Genomic DNA, 18,353 nt, shown 5'->3' with positions numbered 1-18,353 from the left:
AATTTAGAAAAAGAGAAACACAATAAGTTTAGCGAAGTTCAAAGGCTCAAAACAACTTTATCAGAAAGTCTTAAACCAATTCTAATTTTTGTTTCAAAATATCTATGGCGTGTTGATAGCCATTTTCTGATTACAAGTTTTTAGCAAGGTTTGATAAAACAAAAGGTGTAGATATCGGAACAACATACCATAATAGACAAGCAGGAGTTGATTTTGGATTAACAATATCAGATGTTTATTTAAATGACTTCAGAATGCAATTCTTAACAGCTAAACTTTTTAGCATTGTTGTGGACATATCTACTGGTGCATATAGACTGGAGCAAGTGGTTGTTTACCTGTGTTACTTGGTTAATGGAAATATTATGACTAGATTTCTGGCAATAAACAGTGTCGCATGACCAAATGCCATCCAACTTACAGCCTTAGTGCTAAAACTTTTAAAATCAGAAATGAAATGGAGTCCTCTGAAAAAACCTTTAAGAATAGCTGCAAATATTGAAGATGTAGAGTCAGATGAAGAAGTAGTACTCAAAGAAGACAAAATTTACGATATGTTTAGTGACAGCAAAGACTATAATGACAAACATTTTAAAGGTTTCATGAGTGAGGAAGAGCCAGACAAGCATAACAATCAGTTATCAGTAAAATAGAAAATGAAGCGCCTCTCATGGTATACTTAACTACCGATGGCGTAAATCTTTTAACTGGACGAAGCCATAGCGTTTAGCAAAAGATTAAAATTACTTGCAACAACTTTCTTTTGTACTCTTACACATTGTTTGTTGCATCGATTGCAGCTGGCATTAAAAGATGTTGCTAGCACATCGAAGGAGCTCCAAATTTTGCAAATATTTTGTGAACAGCTCTTTGTCTATCATAGAAATTCAACTATTATATCTGCAGTTTATCATGATGCGTGCAAAGTTTATGCTGTAAAAGGTATTTAAATAAATAAGTTTTGATGTAATGCCATAATGGTTTTTACTTTGAATTTAGTGTTTTTTAGTAAATCAATTATAATATTTCTATTTGTCTTAGCGTTATAGGCAATTTTTGAACATTAATATAATTTTTTTTTTTTTTTTTGCAGGCAAGTCTAGTGTAGTACGTGTTAATGGTACTAGATGGGTGGCTCATATGGTAAATGTGTTTGAGAATATTTTTAAAACCCATATTAGTAGTTATAATACCATCAACTTGGAAAGCGACTATAGGGCAGCGCAGAAATCAAAGGCTATGTTCTTTGCAAAGAAATTACAGGATTTTATGTCAATGGCGATATATTCTTGATGTGTATAAAGCAATGACAGTTTTTCCAAAGGTATTAGGTTTAATCATTGCACTATATAAATAAATAATATAAATAAAACTCAAAATAGTATAATAATATTTTATAAGTAATATTTACCTAAAAGTTTAATAATTAAAACTTAAAAAGTAAAATGTTTAAGTCATTAGTTAAAATTTACTTTAAAAGAACAAATTACTTCAAATGTTATAAAATTGCTTTGTCGTTTTAAAACTATTTATTTAAAACACTTAAAACTATTTGTTTAAAAGTTGTTAAAAGTTAACGACTTTTTCAAATTAAAATTTTCTTAAAAAGAATGAATTAATTCAAATTTTGTAAACTTGTTTTGTCGCTGTTTCACTTTGAGTTTTTTCAGCGTTTGTTTTTCATAGTCATACTTTGGTAGACTACACACAAAAAGAAGATGTTAATTAGAGCTTTCATTATTCAATAAATTCAAATATTTGTAATATATTCTAACTTTTATTATATTTATATTTTAATTTCATTATTAAATACTGCTTAATGATATACAATAAAAGATTTAAAAACAATAAAAGAAGTTTGTTCATTATAATTTACTTTAGAAAACAAATAATTAAATTTTGAGCGTAAATTTTGGGACCCTAATGATGGTTTTTGGGCAGACCTCTGACTCCCTAGCCATTGCACTGACCTGGCCCCCGCCATTTTGAAAAGCATTGCCTAGTGAAATTAGGATATTTGCCCACTATTGTTATTTTGCATAATAAAAAGTTCCTCGATTTTATAATGGCCTCTAATTTTTAGATAGCTTTCTGGCATTTTCCTGTGATGAATGTAGGTAAAGATGGCACTGATACTATATAGTATTTAATAAAAATACGCAAATATTTTTCGAAGGAAAACCTAAATTTAATAAAAAAAAATTGTTTTCCAATAAATTTAAAAAACAGTTGTATAGATAAAATACTCACAATACATCGAAATTAATATTGTTTACATTTTTATTTACAGGTAACACAAGAAAAAAACATATCAATGCACAAAGTTCAGTATTCACTCGATCAGGCAGTTGTTAATTTAAAAAGATTTGAAAAGAATCCAGACTCCAGTGTTTTTTTCTGGAAGAAGTGCTCTTTTTACAGAGTTGTAAATTCAAACAAAGTAATAAAATACGAAGCTCGAGTTTTTATTGTAACATCCATGAAGGAGTGTATTTTAAAATGATGCTCAAATGTATGTACCAGGTGTGTTTGCAGAGGCAGGCGGTTTGTTAAACACAGCTGAATGGAAAGATAAAAAATTTTTCACAACTGAAAACAATAAAAAGAAACATAAAAATGTATGAGACAATAACATTAAAGTCCTTATCGATGACAAAATATTATGTCAACAACTTAATCATAAACCAGTAGATGTTAAAATGTTCAATCTGAATGGATATCTTTAAAGAAAATAATGGAAATTTGGACCATTACTAGTTCCAAATCATTTCCGCTGCTGCCTTGGGCAGAAATAACAAAGCATTTCAAAGCAGATAGATTTACTAACCTATTTTCACTGATTGATTTTTTATTGTGCCGTAGTTTAAGTTTCGACTGATGCAGAAAGAGGTTTCAGCACAATGAAAAACATTAAGACAAAATAAAGAACATGAGTGAGTAATATGTTACTAACGGTACAATTATGTATCAATATAGATGAAAATGAAATCGAGTTGTATGATCCGACAAAAGTAATTAAAACCTTTGCAGAAAAATAAATCAGGCACAACTGAAGTTAGAAGACTTCATTACATGGATAACAAAACTCCCATCTTGGGAGTTGTTTCTCAAGTTGCTCCTTCCAAAAATGCTACATTTGTATGTAGCAAAATAGGTCCATTTTGTAATTCAACTTGCAAAAAGCTAAATTTCGGAAGTAGCATTAGCGAAATGAACATCTACAATTTTAAATGTTTTGTAATATTCAATGTTGTTTTTGTAATTCCTCGTTCTCAATCTTCTTTCGAAAGAATTTTATTTTTGTGGAATTGTACAAAATCTTCCGGCTAACAACTATAATGTATACCAAGAAAAACTAACTTTGCTGTTTTAGTTAAAGCTCGCCTTCTATTATATACGTGTTTTTAAAGACGCAATCTACAGACTTGATAATTTATTTAAGTGCGTTTAATTCCTCAATAGTTTATTATAATTATTTTGGTTTGTAGAAATATCTTTTAGTTTACCGATAGCGCTAAAATGTAAATTGTAAAAATGACCAAAACTGTATGAGAATATAGCTATAAGCAATTTTTTTGAAAAAATGTTGACGGGCAACTCAAAACATTAGCGGGGACCCAAGTTACCTAAATTTTTAGTCTCAGTGGCCTTGTGGGCAACTGACCAAAATCCAAGTGTACACCACTGATATATATTTGTATGAATGTATATACATATATTATTATTTTTATTATTATTTATCAAATATATATATATTTTTTTAATGTATATTTTTTTTATGTAATCAGTCAAATAGTTTTTTTGTAATTAATTACAATTTTTTGTATGGTTGATTTTGTAAATTTTTCAAATAAATTTGTCAACGAAAAACTAAATTAGAAAAATAAATCAGCAGTTTTTGACCAATTTTTGTCAACTATTTTTTCTTATGTATGCAACACTGCATGTCTACAGCAAGTACATAAACTCTTTTTATAAACTTTTTTTTCACTTGATATAAACTCTTCATCTAGTAACTTTGTTGTCCTTTGTGCACGCAAAACTAACATTTTATATAAAAATATGCTACTAAATTGCTTGCAAGTTTGCTTTTAAAAGTAATCTTTTCATTGAAAAATCTTTTAGTTTTAAAAATCGGCTAATATTGCTTGTGGGTTTGTTAATCTTTTTTTTAAATAATATACTTTTTTTGTTTTTATAAATACATCTTTTCATTTTTAAAATTGGCTGAGATTGCTTGTTGGTTTTTTTTTTTTTTTTTTTAGATCTTTGAAAAATACTTTTTTTTTAAAAAAAATTTTGTTCAATATTAATATATTGTAACTCTTTGTTAAGACTAAAAAGTAGAAAATAAAATATAGCAAAAATATTTGCTCAAAAATATAATCTTTTTTGTACTAAAAAGTAGAAAATAAACTTTTTAGTTTAAATTTAATAGTTCTGTAAACTAAAGACTGACCGGTATGTTTCTATATAAACCTTGTGCAGACTTTTCAATCTTTAGTTTCTGAACTATTAAATTTAAATTAAAAAGTTTATTTTCTACTTTTTAGTACAAAAAAGATTATATTTTTGAGCAAGTGTTTTTGCTATATTTTATTTCTATCTTGATATCCTGGTTTTTCATTGTCTAATTTATATATTATTTAGAGAATGCAAAATTTTCTGGTTTTTTATAGCAACGGGTGATAACTAAAAAGTGAGAATAATTCTTACCCTCTGAAATTAAACCGCAAAAGTTAAAAAAAGAAAAGTACTCCTATGTGAAACTATACTCTCTCTGCTTATAGACTTATATGTTTTGTTTTGCATCAGCTAATTCAGTTGTTTAAAATGCTGTCAAAACAAGTTGTACTACGAAAGTGCATTGTACAGTTTTATCAAATGCACCAAAATCTTGGAAAAAAGTTTACTGTGAATCATTTTAAAACCGAAAATGTTCCAGTTTTAACTATTTACCGTATTTTGGCATTCTTAACAACCTATTGTAAAAATGGTAGTGGAAGACCAGCTTAAATAACAAACAAGAAGGGACTTTGTTTGCTTCACGGTGCTTTTAATAACAATGATTCAATAAGTCAACAAGGTGCTGCAGAAAAGTTCAAATGTATGCAACCTTTTATCTGCAAATCGTTCAACAAGGAATAGTCTGCCGAAAAAAAACAAAAGCAGAATACACTGAGCAACAAATATGAACCGTGAAATCTCAATGCCGCTGAATGACCTGAAATTATTCTGAAAAATGTTTTGTTTTGGGTGACGAAAGTTACTTCCCATTCTCCAAAACGCAAGTTCCAGGAAATGATCAATATTTTGCAGATAAAAGTTCTCAACACCTACAAAAGTAAAATACAAATATAAACACAAGTTTGAGCAGATGTGATGCTGTACATGGCCATATCTGAGAGGGGAATTTCCAAGCCATTGTTTAAGCCAAATGGTTTGGCTATTAATCAAGAAGTATACCAAAATCAATGTTTGAAGAAAATATTGATTCCATTTCTTCAAAAATATCATTCGGATGGCATTTACTTGATTCGGCCAGATAAAAGCATCATCACATTATGCCAAAAAAACACGTCTTCTCGGAGAGCCAAAATATCCCATATGTACCAAAAACCGCAATCTGACAAACTTGCCTCTGTGTTGCCCAATTAAAGATTTCTTTGGATATTTGAGTTTGTTAGTATACAAAAACAACTGGAGAGCTAAGAATTACAAACAATTGATTACTCGAATCAAAAGATGCATTCGTCAAATCGATATAAATGCTGTACAATGCTAATGTTCCAACATCATGACAAAACTACGTTGAACTGCTGATGATGGACCACATTCGAATGTTCATTAATTTTATCTTAAAGATAAGTGGCGTACCTTCAATTAAAATAAATATAATTTTCATTTTCTAAATATTTGTTTTTTATATAGCCACTCATTTTTTAGTTATCACCCGTTATTTGTAAATATTCTAAACTTTGAATTTTTACTAAAAAACATGTAATCAACTTTTCTTTTCTTTTTTTTTAATGGTGCTTTGTGTTGGCATTTTGTGATTTATCACTAATTTTACTTAGGGTTACCTTGGTGACAATGGCTTTGTAAATTTAAAAAGAGTACAACGTATTTTGCAAGGTATATTTCTTAACAATTTAATAATTAAAACTTAATTTTGATTTTAAAATATTTTTCAGGTTTGATGTTAAAGTATGTTTCAGCTTTAATTTAAAAATATATTTAATTAATGCTAAATAATTTTGGCTAAAAGTGTTTAACAAAATACAAAAAATGCCAGAAAATGTTTTCTACTATATTGTTTTTGTTATTGTTTTGCCCTAGGTTATTGTAATATAAATACTGTTCATATAAATTTTAATGTTCTTAGAATATTTTAAATGTTCAATTTTAAAGGAATTTCTAATGTGTTATGTTGAAGCATTTATTTTTCATTATTTTTATTTTTATTGTGTAATTTTTGATATTTAAAAAATATCTAACCAAATTCACATTTATTATTATAATTTAAGCACTCAAAATAAAACCAAAATATTTTTGAATATTTGTTACATATTTAAAAAATGAGTTTTTTTATAAAGTATCAAAATTAATTTAGTTTCTACAGTTTACTTTATTATAATGCTTTTAGAAGTTGGTGATGTTGAAGATGAAATCTTTAGAAAAAGACAGCAATTTGAGGTTAGTTATTTTATATGAGCGTAAAATAATCATGTGTTAATGTATTACTACTTTTAATATATTTATTATTAGGAAAATATGAAAGCACGAAAAAAGCAAAACGATGAACGAAACAAACGACAAAAAATGGTGTGTTTTTATTTTTTAAGATGCTTTTGTATATTGTATTCTAATTGAAATGATATAATAAGAAATACTATAATCTTTTTTTTTTTTTTTTTTTTTTTAAATCTAACAAGGAAGGCTGTGATTCTCCTTTTTGGTCACCAAGGATGAATGGAACACCCCTTGGTGCAAATCATTCACCTTTTATGAGAACTCCTAGCGCATTTAATGAAGTTTCACCAAATATGGTATTTTTGTTTTTAAAGCCGTTTTTTACTCTTAAAAGCATTTTCGGAAATTATTAGATATCTTTTGTAATTTAAGGATTCTATTTATTTGTTTTATGTTATAAACTGTTTAATAATTTCCTTAATTATTATTGTTTAAACAAAGAAAGCAGCAGCTGATTTAAGACAACAGCTAACACCTTCAACAAATAATAGTTCAGTAAGTTGATAGTGTATAACATTGTTTTTCTTATTAATGTTTATTTTTTCACATTATATAATGTTTTCAATAGAACTCCATACAAGTTACACCAGTAAGCAGAAGTAGAAAAAGACATGCAGAAGATGATGTAGAAAAAAATGAATCTGATGATGAACCAGTTGATAATATCAGGTAATAAAAAATATTTTGTTTTATTTATATTAAAATGATTTTAAAATATTGTTTGTATTTATTTCTATTAAAACGATTTTAAAATGTTTTATGGCTGCTTTGTTGTTAACAAAGTCACAATGTAATGATTATACAATAAAAGAAACAATTTTTTTTTTTTCTTTTCAACGGTGAAACTAAGTTTATTAAATTTTTTTTTATTTGTTTAAAAAATTTTAAATCTTATTGCTAACATTTTCCTAGAAAAGTTAGTTAAGTACAAGTTAGTATTATTTTTTTTAGACTTTGGGAAGAGGGTTGGAAAGAGCGATATTATTTGCATAAATTTAGTGTTTCGAAAGAGAAAGATCCAGTATATTTTCAGAAGTTTCGCAAGCACACTGTAAAAATATTTTTAATTTTTTTATATATATATATTTTTTATTAGCAGTATTTAAATAGAGATAGTATTTTATAATTACATATATAAACAATGTGTAAGTAAATAATATAGCAATTATTATAACTAAACTAGGTATAATAGATACAGATAGTTTTATGAATATCTTATATGTTTTATTATAGATAATTAGTTTTATTAATGTATTCAGTTTTACTTTTACAAATTATTACATAACATCAAGAAAACTCCAGATTTAAAAAAAAAAGATTCATGTGCATTTTCAATTATTATTAAAATTTTATTTATATTTTCTCTTACTATTTCAGACCAGTTAATTAGATATCTAGATTTTAACAAAGCTGAATAAAAGATAAGTTTTGGTCAGATGTTTACTTAGTTACATTTATTGGTTTTGATTAAATAACAACTGACTTTTTAGTAACCATCAACATAACCCTTTGTGGAAGAATCCTTATTGAAAAAAGTTAAATACTTCTTTACTATACACTGATTTTCTATGCAGTTTTTCAACCATATAATCTTGGTGTATTTTTTAGGATTCATATTATTCCTGTAAATAAAATTACTTAGTCCAATAATAAAGTTGTTTATGCATCTATTTGAGAGGTTTCAGTAGATGACTTTTCACTTTTCAATTTTTTTTTTTTTTTTTTTTTTTTGTTATTCACCTCCTCAAGGCCGATAAAGCCACTACAGATGAGGAGGCTACTTATTAGTGGTTATAACCCTCTCTCAACTCTATAACTCCGAAACACGAACCTTGACGAACAAGGCCGCTGCGCGGAGAAACAAGTTGAGCACGGTACTACCAGGGACGTGGTGGGGATCGAACTCGGAACCTCTCGCTTATGAAGCGAGCGCTTTACCACTACACCACTACCGCCAATTACCGCCTACTAACCAATTACTTTATCTTTTTTTAAGCACCCTAAATTAACATAAATATATATAGGATACAGAATAGTTTTTCTTTATTTAACCAGTATATTTTTTATTACTAATCTTTTTCTCTTCAAAATTTATTTCTTTAATACAGCTCTATTTTATCTATCTTTATATTTCTACTATCTAATGATTTTTTTTTTTTTTTTAAACATCTTCGCTTCCAACAAGGCTGCAAGCAGCCACATTAAAGTTGGAAGTTACTGTAAGAGAAAAGATGAAGATTGTAGAGCAAGATAACGATTGACGGACAATTTAAAAGATTGCAAATTATATGAATCAGGAAAGCAAGATGAAGGAAGCGAATTCCAAAGAGCTGATGTTTGAGGAAAAAAACTAGACGAATAAGCGTTTTTGGAGCACTTAGGAGCAGTCACAGAAAAAGGATGACACTTAATTGAATGACGAGTAACACGAGAATGAATTTTAGTAGATGGCACAAGAGACGCTAGCTCTTTAGAGCAGTGCCCATTATAGTATTTGTAGAAAAGAGAAAGAGAAGCAACATTACGACGATGTGATAATGGTTGAAGGTTGGCTGCAAGAGCATGTCCAACTATGTTTACAATGCGTTTTTGCACCTTGTCTAAAAGAGAAAGGGCATCATTAGAAGATCCGCCCCAGATATGGCAACAGTATTCCATACAAGGCCGGATTTGAGATTTATAGAGGTAGAGAATAGAATCCAGAGTAAGAAAGTGGTGAGCTCGATAAAGAGATGCAACCTTAGCAGATGCTAATTTTGCAACCGATTTGATATATGGTTTCCAAGAAAGATTGGAAGTAAGAGTTAATCCTAGAAGATGAAGAGTAGGTGACTCATCGAGTACATCACCGTTCATAAATATAGGAAGATCTAAATTATTGCGATAACGATTGGCTGAAAAAAATTGAGTTTTATCTGAATTAAAGTTCACCAGCCACTGTGAGCCCCATGCTGTAGCAGAAGTGAGATCCTTTTCAAGCTCAAATGCCCCCTCCAGGCAATCAGAGGGTGTTGGTTTCTTATCACGACAAGAATAAATGGTAGTATCATCAGCAAACAATGCCACCTTAGATGTGATAATATCTGGAAGATCGTTAATGTAAATTAAAAAGAGTATAGGGCCAAGGATAGAACCTTGAGGAACCCCTGAAGTTACAGAATAAGAAGAAGAGTGTTGTCCATCGAGGACAACTTTTATGCTACGATTGGAAAGGAAGGATTCAATGATCTTAAAGATGTTGCCGGATACACCATAAGAAGAAAGCTTATGGAGAAGACCAGCATGCCAAACTTTATCAAACGCTTTTGAAATGTCAAGAGCGATGGCCTTAACCTCTCCACCTTCATCTAATGCACGATAAAACCTGTCAGTTATTACTGTTAGCAAATCAGCTGTAGAACGAGAAGATCGAAATCCATATTGATGGTCAGAAAGTAAGTTATTAGATTCAAGATGAGAAATTAAGTGTTTGTTAATTAAAGATTCAAAAACCTTGCTTATGATAGGAAGAAGACTTATGGGACGGTAGTTAGACGAATCAGATCGCTCCCCAGAATTTTTGAAGATAGAAACAAGACTCTGATAAGCACTTGTTGAATAGTTTTGAGAGTATAGACGACAGCTCTGGAGAACACTTCTGCAAGACAATAACAGGTATGTTGTCTGGGCCACAAGCTGTAGAAGAGTCTAGACAGGAAATCGCTTTAGATACAGATGCTGAAGTGATATGAATGTCAAGCAATGAATCAACCTGTTTGTTGGCAATATCAGGTAGAACGCAATTAGTGGAATCAAGAGATGATATTGATGAAAAGTTTTTAGCAAACAGTTCGGCTTTGTCTTTAGGTGAGGTGACAAAGTCTGAACCATACAAGAGAGGTGGAATTATAGATTTGCCCTTATTATTGATATTATTAAAGATTCTCCAGAAGTCACGAGAGCCTAATTTTTGAGATGAGATACGAGATTTCATGACCTGAGAATAGCGGGTTTTGGCGTTAGACAAAACCTTTTTACAGTTGTTTCTAGCAGTAATGAAAAGACGTCTGTTTTCTGGAGAATTGTTTTGCTGATAAATATGGAAGTAACGGTTTCGATTGGCAATCGCAGCAGCACAGTGTGAGGAAAACCATGGAGGAGAGTGAGGCTTGACCTGGAATCGTCGAGAGGGAATAAAAGATTCCATGCCAGCCTGAATCCACGAAGTTATATAAGAAGCACATTTGTCGACAGGAAGTTGAAAGATTTCTACCCAAGGGCCATCACGAAGAAATCCACGGAAAGAATCCCAGTCAGCTTTACTGTAGTTGTAAGAGGTTCGATAGTAGGGGTATTCAGGTGATGAAGAAGAATGAGATATTAGTTTTAAAGAGATCAAACTGTGATCAGAAGCACCTAAGGGTGAATGTGGAGAAACTGAGCACTGACTAGGATCAGAAACAAGACATAAGTCAAGTAGAGAAGGTAAATGATTCGGGTTGTCTGGAAAGCGGGTCGGAAAGTTGACTGTTTGAGTTAAGGATTGGGAAAGGCAAAAGTTGTGGGCTTTAATGCCTGCAGAGTCACTGGCACTAGAGCCAAGCCATTCAGAGTGGTGAGCATTAAAGTCACCGACAACAACTATATTAGCTGATGGATAAAGAGAGAGGGCTTGGTCAATATGATCAGAAATAACATCAAAAAGTGTACAGTCTTGAGATGAAGGAGATCGATATAGAACAAAGAGAAAGGCAATAGCGTGAAGTGGTGCTAAACGAAAACACATGAAAGAATAGTCTGTGGATTCAAACCTAGTTTCACGACAAACAGGTGAATTCTTACGAATGTAAATGCCCAGGCCAAGCATGTGGCTATTGGAGTCTTTACGAATCAGAGGAAGATAACCATCAACACTAAGATCACAAGATGAGACAGCCGAACTCAAATTAGTCTCACAAAGAGCAAGTAGGTCTGGTGAACTTTGCAAGAGATAAGACTCAACAGAAGAAAAGTTACTTCGAAGACCACGAATATTAGTGAATGATAGGTTTAGAGAACTTGGTGATGATGATGGTTTTTTGTGTTTTATAGTTTTTGGTACTTTATTCATTTTTAAATTAGATTGAAGAACTTGACTCGAAGCATAGATAGTACTCAGAACACCGTTTAATAGCCCAAGCAATTGCCTCACTACTAATAAACCCTAAGCCGTAGCAAAGGGCTCCAAATGTGGCCTCCGCAATGCACACCAAAAGTACAAACAGGGACACCATCCATGCGCAACATGGCACTGTTAATACTTTGATATTTTTCAGCTGTTGATGGAATCAGCCTCTCTGAGAGCTACCACAGAGTTCGGGAAACCTGACTACCAGCCGGCCTCAGAACCATAAAACTGAGTTTTAGAGCTGTACCCTCATAAGGAGATAATAGAATGAGTTGCCTAGTCATAAAAACAGTGACACAAGCAAACCCATGCATTGAGTCAAGAATTTAATTTTTTAATAAAATTTTTTAATAAAATTTTAATAAAATTTTATTTAATAAAATTTAAATTTTTTGGCAGCATTAGTTTTTTACAGAAGTGAATGGAATAGGTTTTTAAACTATTTCTCTTTCCTTAGAAAAGATCTTTTGTTTAAACTTTTTTTTTTTTTTTTGTTTCACTTGATCTGCTCTCCTCAATAGATAAACTAGAGCTATATAGTATATACAGTGGCGAACAAAATAATAGGTGCGAACCAAAAAATAAACAAATACGAGAATATCTTTGAAACAAATTTATAAAAAATTTAAATTTTTATTAGAACTTTTATTTTATTACATAAATAAACAGAAATTAATAAAAATTAAGTTATTAAATATATATAATATATTTTAATTTAAAAAAAATAAATTCCACACCGAGCAAAATAATAGGTGTAAAATAAAAAATGAAGATGGAAGTCAATAGGGTTGTAAATTATTAATATTTTGTTGCATACCCTTTATTTTTTAATACTTCCGTGCATCTTGACGGCATTGAATCCACTAGTTTTCTGCAAACTTCTACAGGAATGCTGTACCAAGCCTCCTGGAGCATCATTCACAGTTCATTTCTATTTTTTGGATTTTGTCCAGAAATTTTAAGTTTTAACTGCCTCCATAAATTCTCAATAGGATTTAGATCTGGTGACTGAGGTGGCCTTTCTAAAACTTTTACATTATTGGTCGTAAACCACTCTTTTGCAGCTTTGGATGTATGTTTTGGGTCGCAGTCCTGTTGGAAATGCCAAATTATTGGCATATTTACTTCGGCAAATGGCAACATGACATTATTTAGTATGTCTACGTATGTATATTGGGTCATAATATCTTTGATCCAAAAAAGTGGGCCCACACCGTACCAGGAAAAGCAACCCCACACCATTATATTTCCTCCGCTGTGATTTTTTGCAAAAAAAATTTTTTTCATAATGTTCTTTCTACCAAGTAATGGTACTTTCCTCGGAGTTCGAGCTGGCAACTTACTTTCTAAAAGCCTACTTCTAACTGTCCAAACACTAATATTTTCATTAATTTCATTTAAAATTTTGTTGCTGGCTTGAATGGGTCTTTTTTTGAAATAATTGTAATGTGATCATCTGTACGCTGACACGTTTTGCGTGGTCTTCCTCTATTCTCACGTGATTTTTCTGGTTTTAAGGCATTTGTAACTTTATTTTGAGAACATCCCATTGTAACTGAAATTTCCTTGTAAGTTTTTCCTTGTTTTCTTAAGTTTCTAATAAGTTTTCTTTCTATTGCTGTGCAATGTTTTCCTCTTCCCATTTTATATCTAATTCTAATTCAATACAAATAAGATATGTTATTATTTTATATAAGTTGCATAAATATTGACCTTACCTTTATATCAACAACAAATAACTTAAATAAATAAACAACTAAATAAACTAAACTAAACTAAATAAACTTAATAAACTTAACTAAATAAACAACTGACAGGTTTTATCATGCATTAGATGAAGGTGGAGAGGTTAAGGCCATCGCTCTTGACATTTCAAAAGCGTTTGATAAAGTTTGGCATGCTGGTCTTCTCCATAAGCTTTCTTCTTATGGTGTATCCGGAAACATCTTTAAGATCATTGAATCCTTCCTTTCCAATCATAGCATAAAAGTTGTCCTCGATGGACAACACTCTTCTTCTTATTCTGTAACTTCAGGGGTTCCTCAAGGTTCTATCCTTGGCCCTATACTCTTTTTAATTTATATTAACGATCTTCCAGATATTCTCACATCTAAGGTGGCATTGTTTGCTGATGATACTACCATTTATTCTTGTCGTGATAAGAAACCAACACCCTCTGATTGCTTGGAGGGGGCATTTGAGCTTGAAAAGGATCTCACTTCTGCTACAGCATGGGGCTCACAGTGGCTGGTGAACTTTAATTCAGATAAAACTCAATTTTTTTCAGCCAATTGTTATTGCAATAATTTATATCTTCCTATATTTATGAACGGTGATGTACTCGATGAGTCACCTACTCTTCATCTTCTAGGATTAACTCTTACTTCCAATCTTTCTTGGAAACCATATATCAAATCGGTTGCAAAATTAGCATCTGCTAAGGTTGCATCTTTTTATCGAGCTCGGCACTTTCATACTCTGGATTCTATTCTCTATCTCTATAAATCTTAAATCCAGCCTTGTATGGAATACTGTTGCCATATCTGGGGCGGATCTTCTAATGATGCCCTTTCTCTTTTAGACAAGGTGCAAAAACGCATTGTAAACATAGTTGGACATGCTCTTGCAGCCAACCTTCAACCATTATCACATCGTCGTAATGTTGCTTCTCTTTCTCTTTTCTACAAATACTATAATGGGCACTGCTCTAAAGAGCTAGCGTCTCTTGTGCCATCTACTAAAATTTATTCTCGTGTTACTCGTCATTCAATTAAGTGTCATCCTTTTTCTGTGACTGTTCCTAAGTGCTCCAAAAACGCATATTCGTCTAGTTTTTTTCCTCGAACATCAGTTCTTTGGAATTCGCTTCCTTCATCTTGCTTTCCTGACTCATATAATTTGCAATCTTTTAAATCGTTCGTCAATCATTATCTTGCTCTACAATCTTCATCTTTTCCCTTACAGTAACTTCCAACTTTAATTAATGGCTGCTTGCAGCCTTGTTGGAAGCGAAGATGTTTTAAAAAAAAATAATAAAAAAAATAAAAATAATAAAATGTTTTTAATCCTACAGCAAACAGGTTAAAATAAACACACACCTATTATTTTGCTCCACCAAATTTGTAGGTCAAATATATAAATAGGGTATTCCCCTCATAAATTTGTAAGAAATTGGAAATATACTGCTCTCTGTTATAATAAAATAAGCATAGTTTGTGTAGCAATCAGTTCCTAGATGTCACTTTATAAAATATACTGTAAAATGTCAATTTAAGTGAAATTTATTATTCACACCTATTATTTTGCTCGCCACTGTATGTTACTGTTACCTGCTTGACAAGGAATTAACTAAATGCTAATGTTTCTAATATAATATAATATTGCAACTCTAAGTTTCATTCAATGACTCTTCTTCAGGCAAGTAGCAAAATTAAAGTTTTAGTACTTGCATGAAGATTGTGGTAACATGAAACTCAGAGTTATAATTTTATATTACATTATAAACATTAGGATTTAGTCAATTCCTGATACTGCAGGTAACAGAAATGTATATAAATATATATATATATATATATATATATAGAGAGAGAGAGAGAGAGAGAGAGAGAGAGAGAGAGAGAGAGAGAGAGAGAGAGAGAGAGAGAGAGAGAGAGAGAGAGAGAGAGAGACACATACATACTTAACAAGTTTTTTTTGCATGATTTTAGGAATGATATTTATAATAAAGTGAGTAGTTAAATTATGTTACATAGCATCTTATGTTTTATTCTTAAGGTGGTTTAAAAAAATTACAAAACTGGTGTTTTATAAGTTCAATTAGCATAAGTCAAGTAAGAAATGAAATAAGCATTTGTCAATTATAAAGAAAAAAAATGATTTTTTAAAAAACATTTTAGTTTTCTAAGGAGTTAAATATATTGACAAAGTAATAGTTTTAGTAATTTAATAGTAAAATCAAAATGATATTTTTTGTATATATTGAAAATGAAAAAGTAAGCATATTTTAACATTGTTTTAAATATTAATGTTAAAATTGAAAACTTTAATTCTCCAATTTTTAACTTATATATGTAATTCTTTTGTCTAATTTAGGCTAATGAATATGTTATTGGTTTGTGTTGGGTGCTACGCTATTATTATCAGGTTAGTTGTTACACTATTATCAGGTTAGTTGTTACACTATTATCAGGTTAGTTGCTACACTATTATCAGGTTAGTTGCTGCACTGCTATCATCAGGTTAGATGCTATGCTATTATTATCAGGTTAGTTGATACACTATTATGGTTAGGTTAGTTGCTACACTATCTTGTTTTATTATTTAAGGGTTGTTGTTCATGGAATTGGTTTTATCCTTTTCACTATGCTCCTTTTGCATCTGATTTTGGTGATATTGAAGACTTAGATGTAAAGTTTGAGAAAGGCACAGTACCTGTAAGTTATTTATTAATAATAAATATTATTTTAACAACATAAGAATAATGATTTTAAATAAATAAAGTAAAAAATGTACTTTTTAAATTTAGTTTAAACCATTGGAACAACTTATGAGTGTTTTCCCTGCTGCAAGTGGAAAATTTTTACCTCCAACATGGAGATCTCTAATGTCAAGTCCGGTATTTATTTTTTTGATTATATCCTTTAAATTGTTAAATACAAGCTATAATACTGCTTTAAAAAGTCAAACATATAGTTAAATGTCAGGAAATATATTATAAAAATCAGGCAAATATTGGTTTTGGTTTATTATAACAAATTGGTTTCTCTTTTTCTTTCCTTCTTTCAAAAATAATTCCATTGGTTCAAAGGAATGGAAATACACACATTTAATTTTTTCAATTGAATTTATTTATTAACAATAAAATAGCTTGGTATCAGAAATGATTGCACATTTCTGACCTATTATTTGTTTTGTCTCGCTTATCGAAGAAATGATTTATACTCAAAATCTAATTTACTAATCTAGTGTTGCTTTTATTTGCAAGTTATAGTATTTTTCGAAAATTATTATGATGCAAATTCTGTTTTTTAGGATTCTCCTATCATTGACTTTTATCCTACAGATTTTAAAATTGATTTAAATGGAAAAAAGTTTGCGTGGCAAGGTAGCTATTTTTGTTTTTACAAATTGATTACTTTAACAATTAGTTTACGTTACTATTTTCAGATGGTTTTTTTTTTTTTTTTTAAATCTTATATCATTATCCTTTATTTTTATTTTTGTTTTTTATTTTTTATTTTTTTTGTAAAAAACTTTAAAATTGTAAATGTTCAATATTAGGTGTGGCACTTCTTCCGTTTGTTGATGAAAAAAGACTTCATAGAACACTTGTTAGTGTGTACAATGACTTGACAGAAGATGAGAGTATGTTTTTTTTTTAAATTTAAACTATGTTTTAATTGGAGGCTTAGATAACTTAAGAGTATGCTAATTAATTTTAAATTCATTGTTTTTTTCAATAAAAAATATTGTAAATCTATTTAAGTTGTTTCTTTTTTCTTTTGTTTTTTTGAAAAGAAATCATAATTTATTCTTTAAACTTTTAGTTCGAAGGTCACGTCGTGATGATGAAGTGTTGTTTGTAGGAAAGGCAAATCCTCTTTTTGACTACCTTATAGGTTTACATGAAAGTAGTATGTTAAAAGAGGTAAAAGATAAAAAATGATTAAAATAGACTAAAGTTGAAATGTTTTTGTTGTTATTTGTTGAAAATACTAAAAAATTTACATGCATAATGATAGAATTAACACTAAATTACTGATCCAATTTCTATTTACATGCATAATGATAGAGTTAAAACTAAGTTTCTGTTCCTGTTTCTATTTACATGCATAATGATAGAATTAACACTAAACTACTGTTTTTAACTAATTAGATATCAAAAACTTGATAAAATTTTATTAGAGATATCTTAACCACACAGTTAGATAGTAAATAGTGTTAACCACACAGCTAGATAGTAAATAGTGTTAACCACACAGCTAGATAGTAAATAGTGTTAACCACACAGTCAGATAGTAAATAGTGTTAACAACACAGTTAGATAGTAAATAGTGTTAGATGCAATTTTATTTTTTTAATTAAATCATTTTGTTTATTTTTAGAAACAGAACATTGTTACAGATTTATCCTTGGGTGTCAGGGGAACAGTGTACTATGATGAAAATGGAGTTCTTCCAGGAAAGTTAGTAAAATAGTTGAATTTTAAGCATGACAGTGTCAGATAATTAAAGATACGAATATTGGACGTGTTGTATAATAAAACAAAGGGTTTTGTTATTAATATTAACAATATAATTTCTGACAAAATTTCTGTTTTATACAAAAAAAAAAATTTTTATTTAGGCGATACGTGTGTCCGCTACCTGACGGTGAACATATTGATTGTACACAAACGTTTAGGTATTGTTTGAGTTTTGAAAACCCATTTTGTGTTAATAGTGAAATTAATGGT

At 30.0% G+C, this 18,353-nt stretch overlaps 1 protein-coding gene across 1 annotated transcript in view; it reads left to right on the top strand.

The window, feature by feature from the left end:
* The window catches only part of LOC100205936 (5'-3' exoribonuclease 2), a 66,898-nt gene that overhangs the window by 47,261 nt on the left and 1,284 nt on the right, over positions 1 to 18,353 (top strand). Inside the window, exons 17-31 of the mRNA XM_065799754.1 lie at positions 6,078 to 6,135; positions 6,647 to 6,696; positions 6,769 to 6,825; positions 6,936 to 7,049; positions 7,195 to 7,248; positions 7,322 to 7,422; positions 7,705 to 7,804; positions 15,992 to 16,042; positions 16,225 to 16,332; positions 16,425 to 16,514; positions 16,931 to 17,003; positions 17,180 to 17,263; positions 17,446 to 17,546; positions 18,004 to 18,083; positions 18,245 to 18,301. Of these exons, the coding sequence (XP_065655826.1) occupies positions 6,078 to 6,135; positions 6,647 to 6,696; positions 6,769 to 6,825; positions 6,936 to 7,049; positions 7,195 to 7,248; positions 7,322 to 7,422; positions 7,705 to 7,804; positions 15,992 to 16,042; positions 16,225 to 16,332; positions 16,425 to 16,514; positions 16,931 to 17,003; positions 17,180 to 17,263; positions 17,446 to 17,546; positions 18,004 to 18,083; positions 18,245 to 18,301 (1,178 nt within the window). The remainder of the gene's footprint in view (positions 1 to 6,077; positions 6,136 to 6,646; positions 6,697 to 6,768; positions 6,826 to 6,935; positions 7,050 to 7,194; positions 7,249 to 7,321; positions 7,423 to 7,704; positions 7,805 to 15,991; positions 16,043 to 16,224; positions 16,333 to 16,424; positions 16,515 to 16,930; positions 17,004 to 17,179; positions 17,264 to 17,445; positions 17,547 to 18,003; positions 18,084 to 18,244; positions 18,302 to 18,353) is intronic.

This window comes from Hydra vulgaris, chromosome 06 (genome assembly GCF_038396675.1).
Source record: "Hydra vulgaris chromosome 06, alternate assembly HydraT2T_AEP".
Classification (NCBI taxonomy): domain Eukaryota; kingdom Metazoa; phylum Cnidaria; class Hydrozoa; order Anthoathecata; family Hydridae; genus Hydra; species Hydra vulgaris.
The sequence above is the reverse complement of the archived record's forward strand: the minus strand, read 5'-3'. Positions and strand labels throughout refer to the sequence as shown.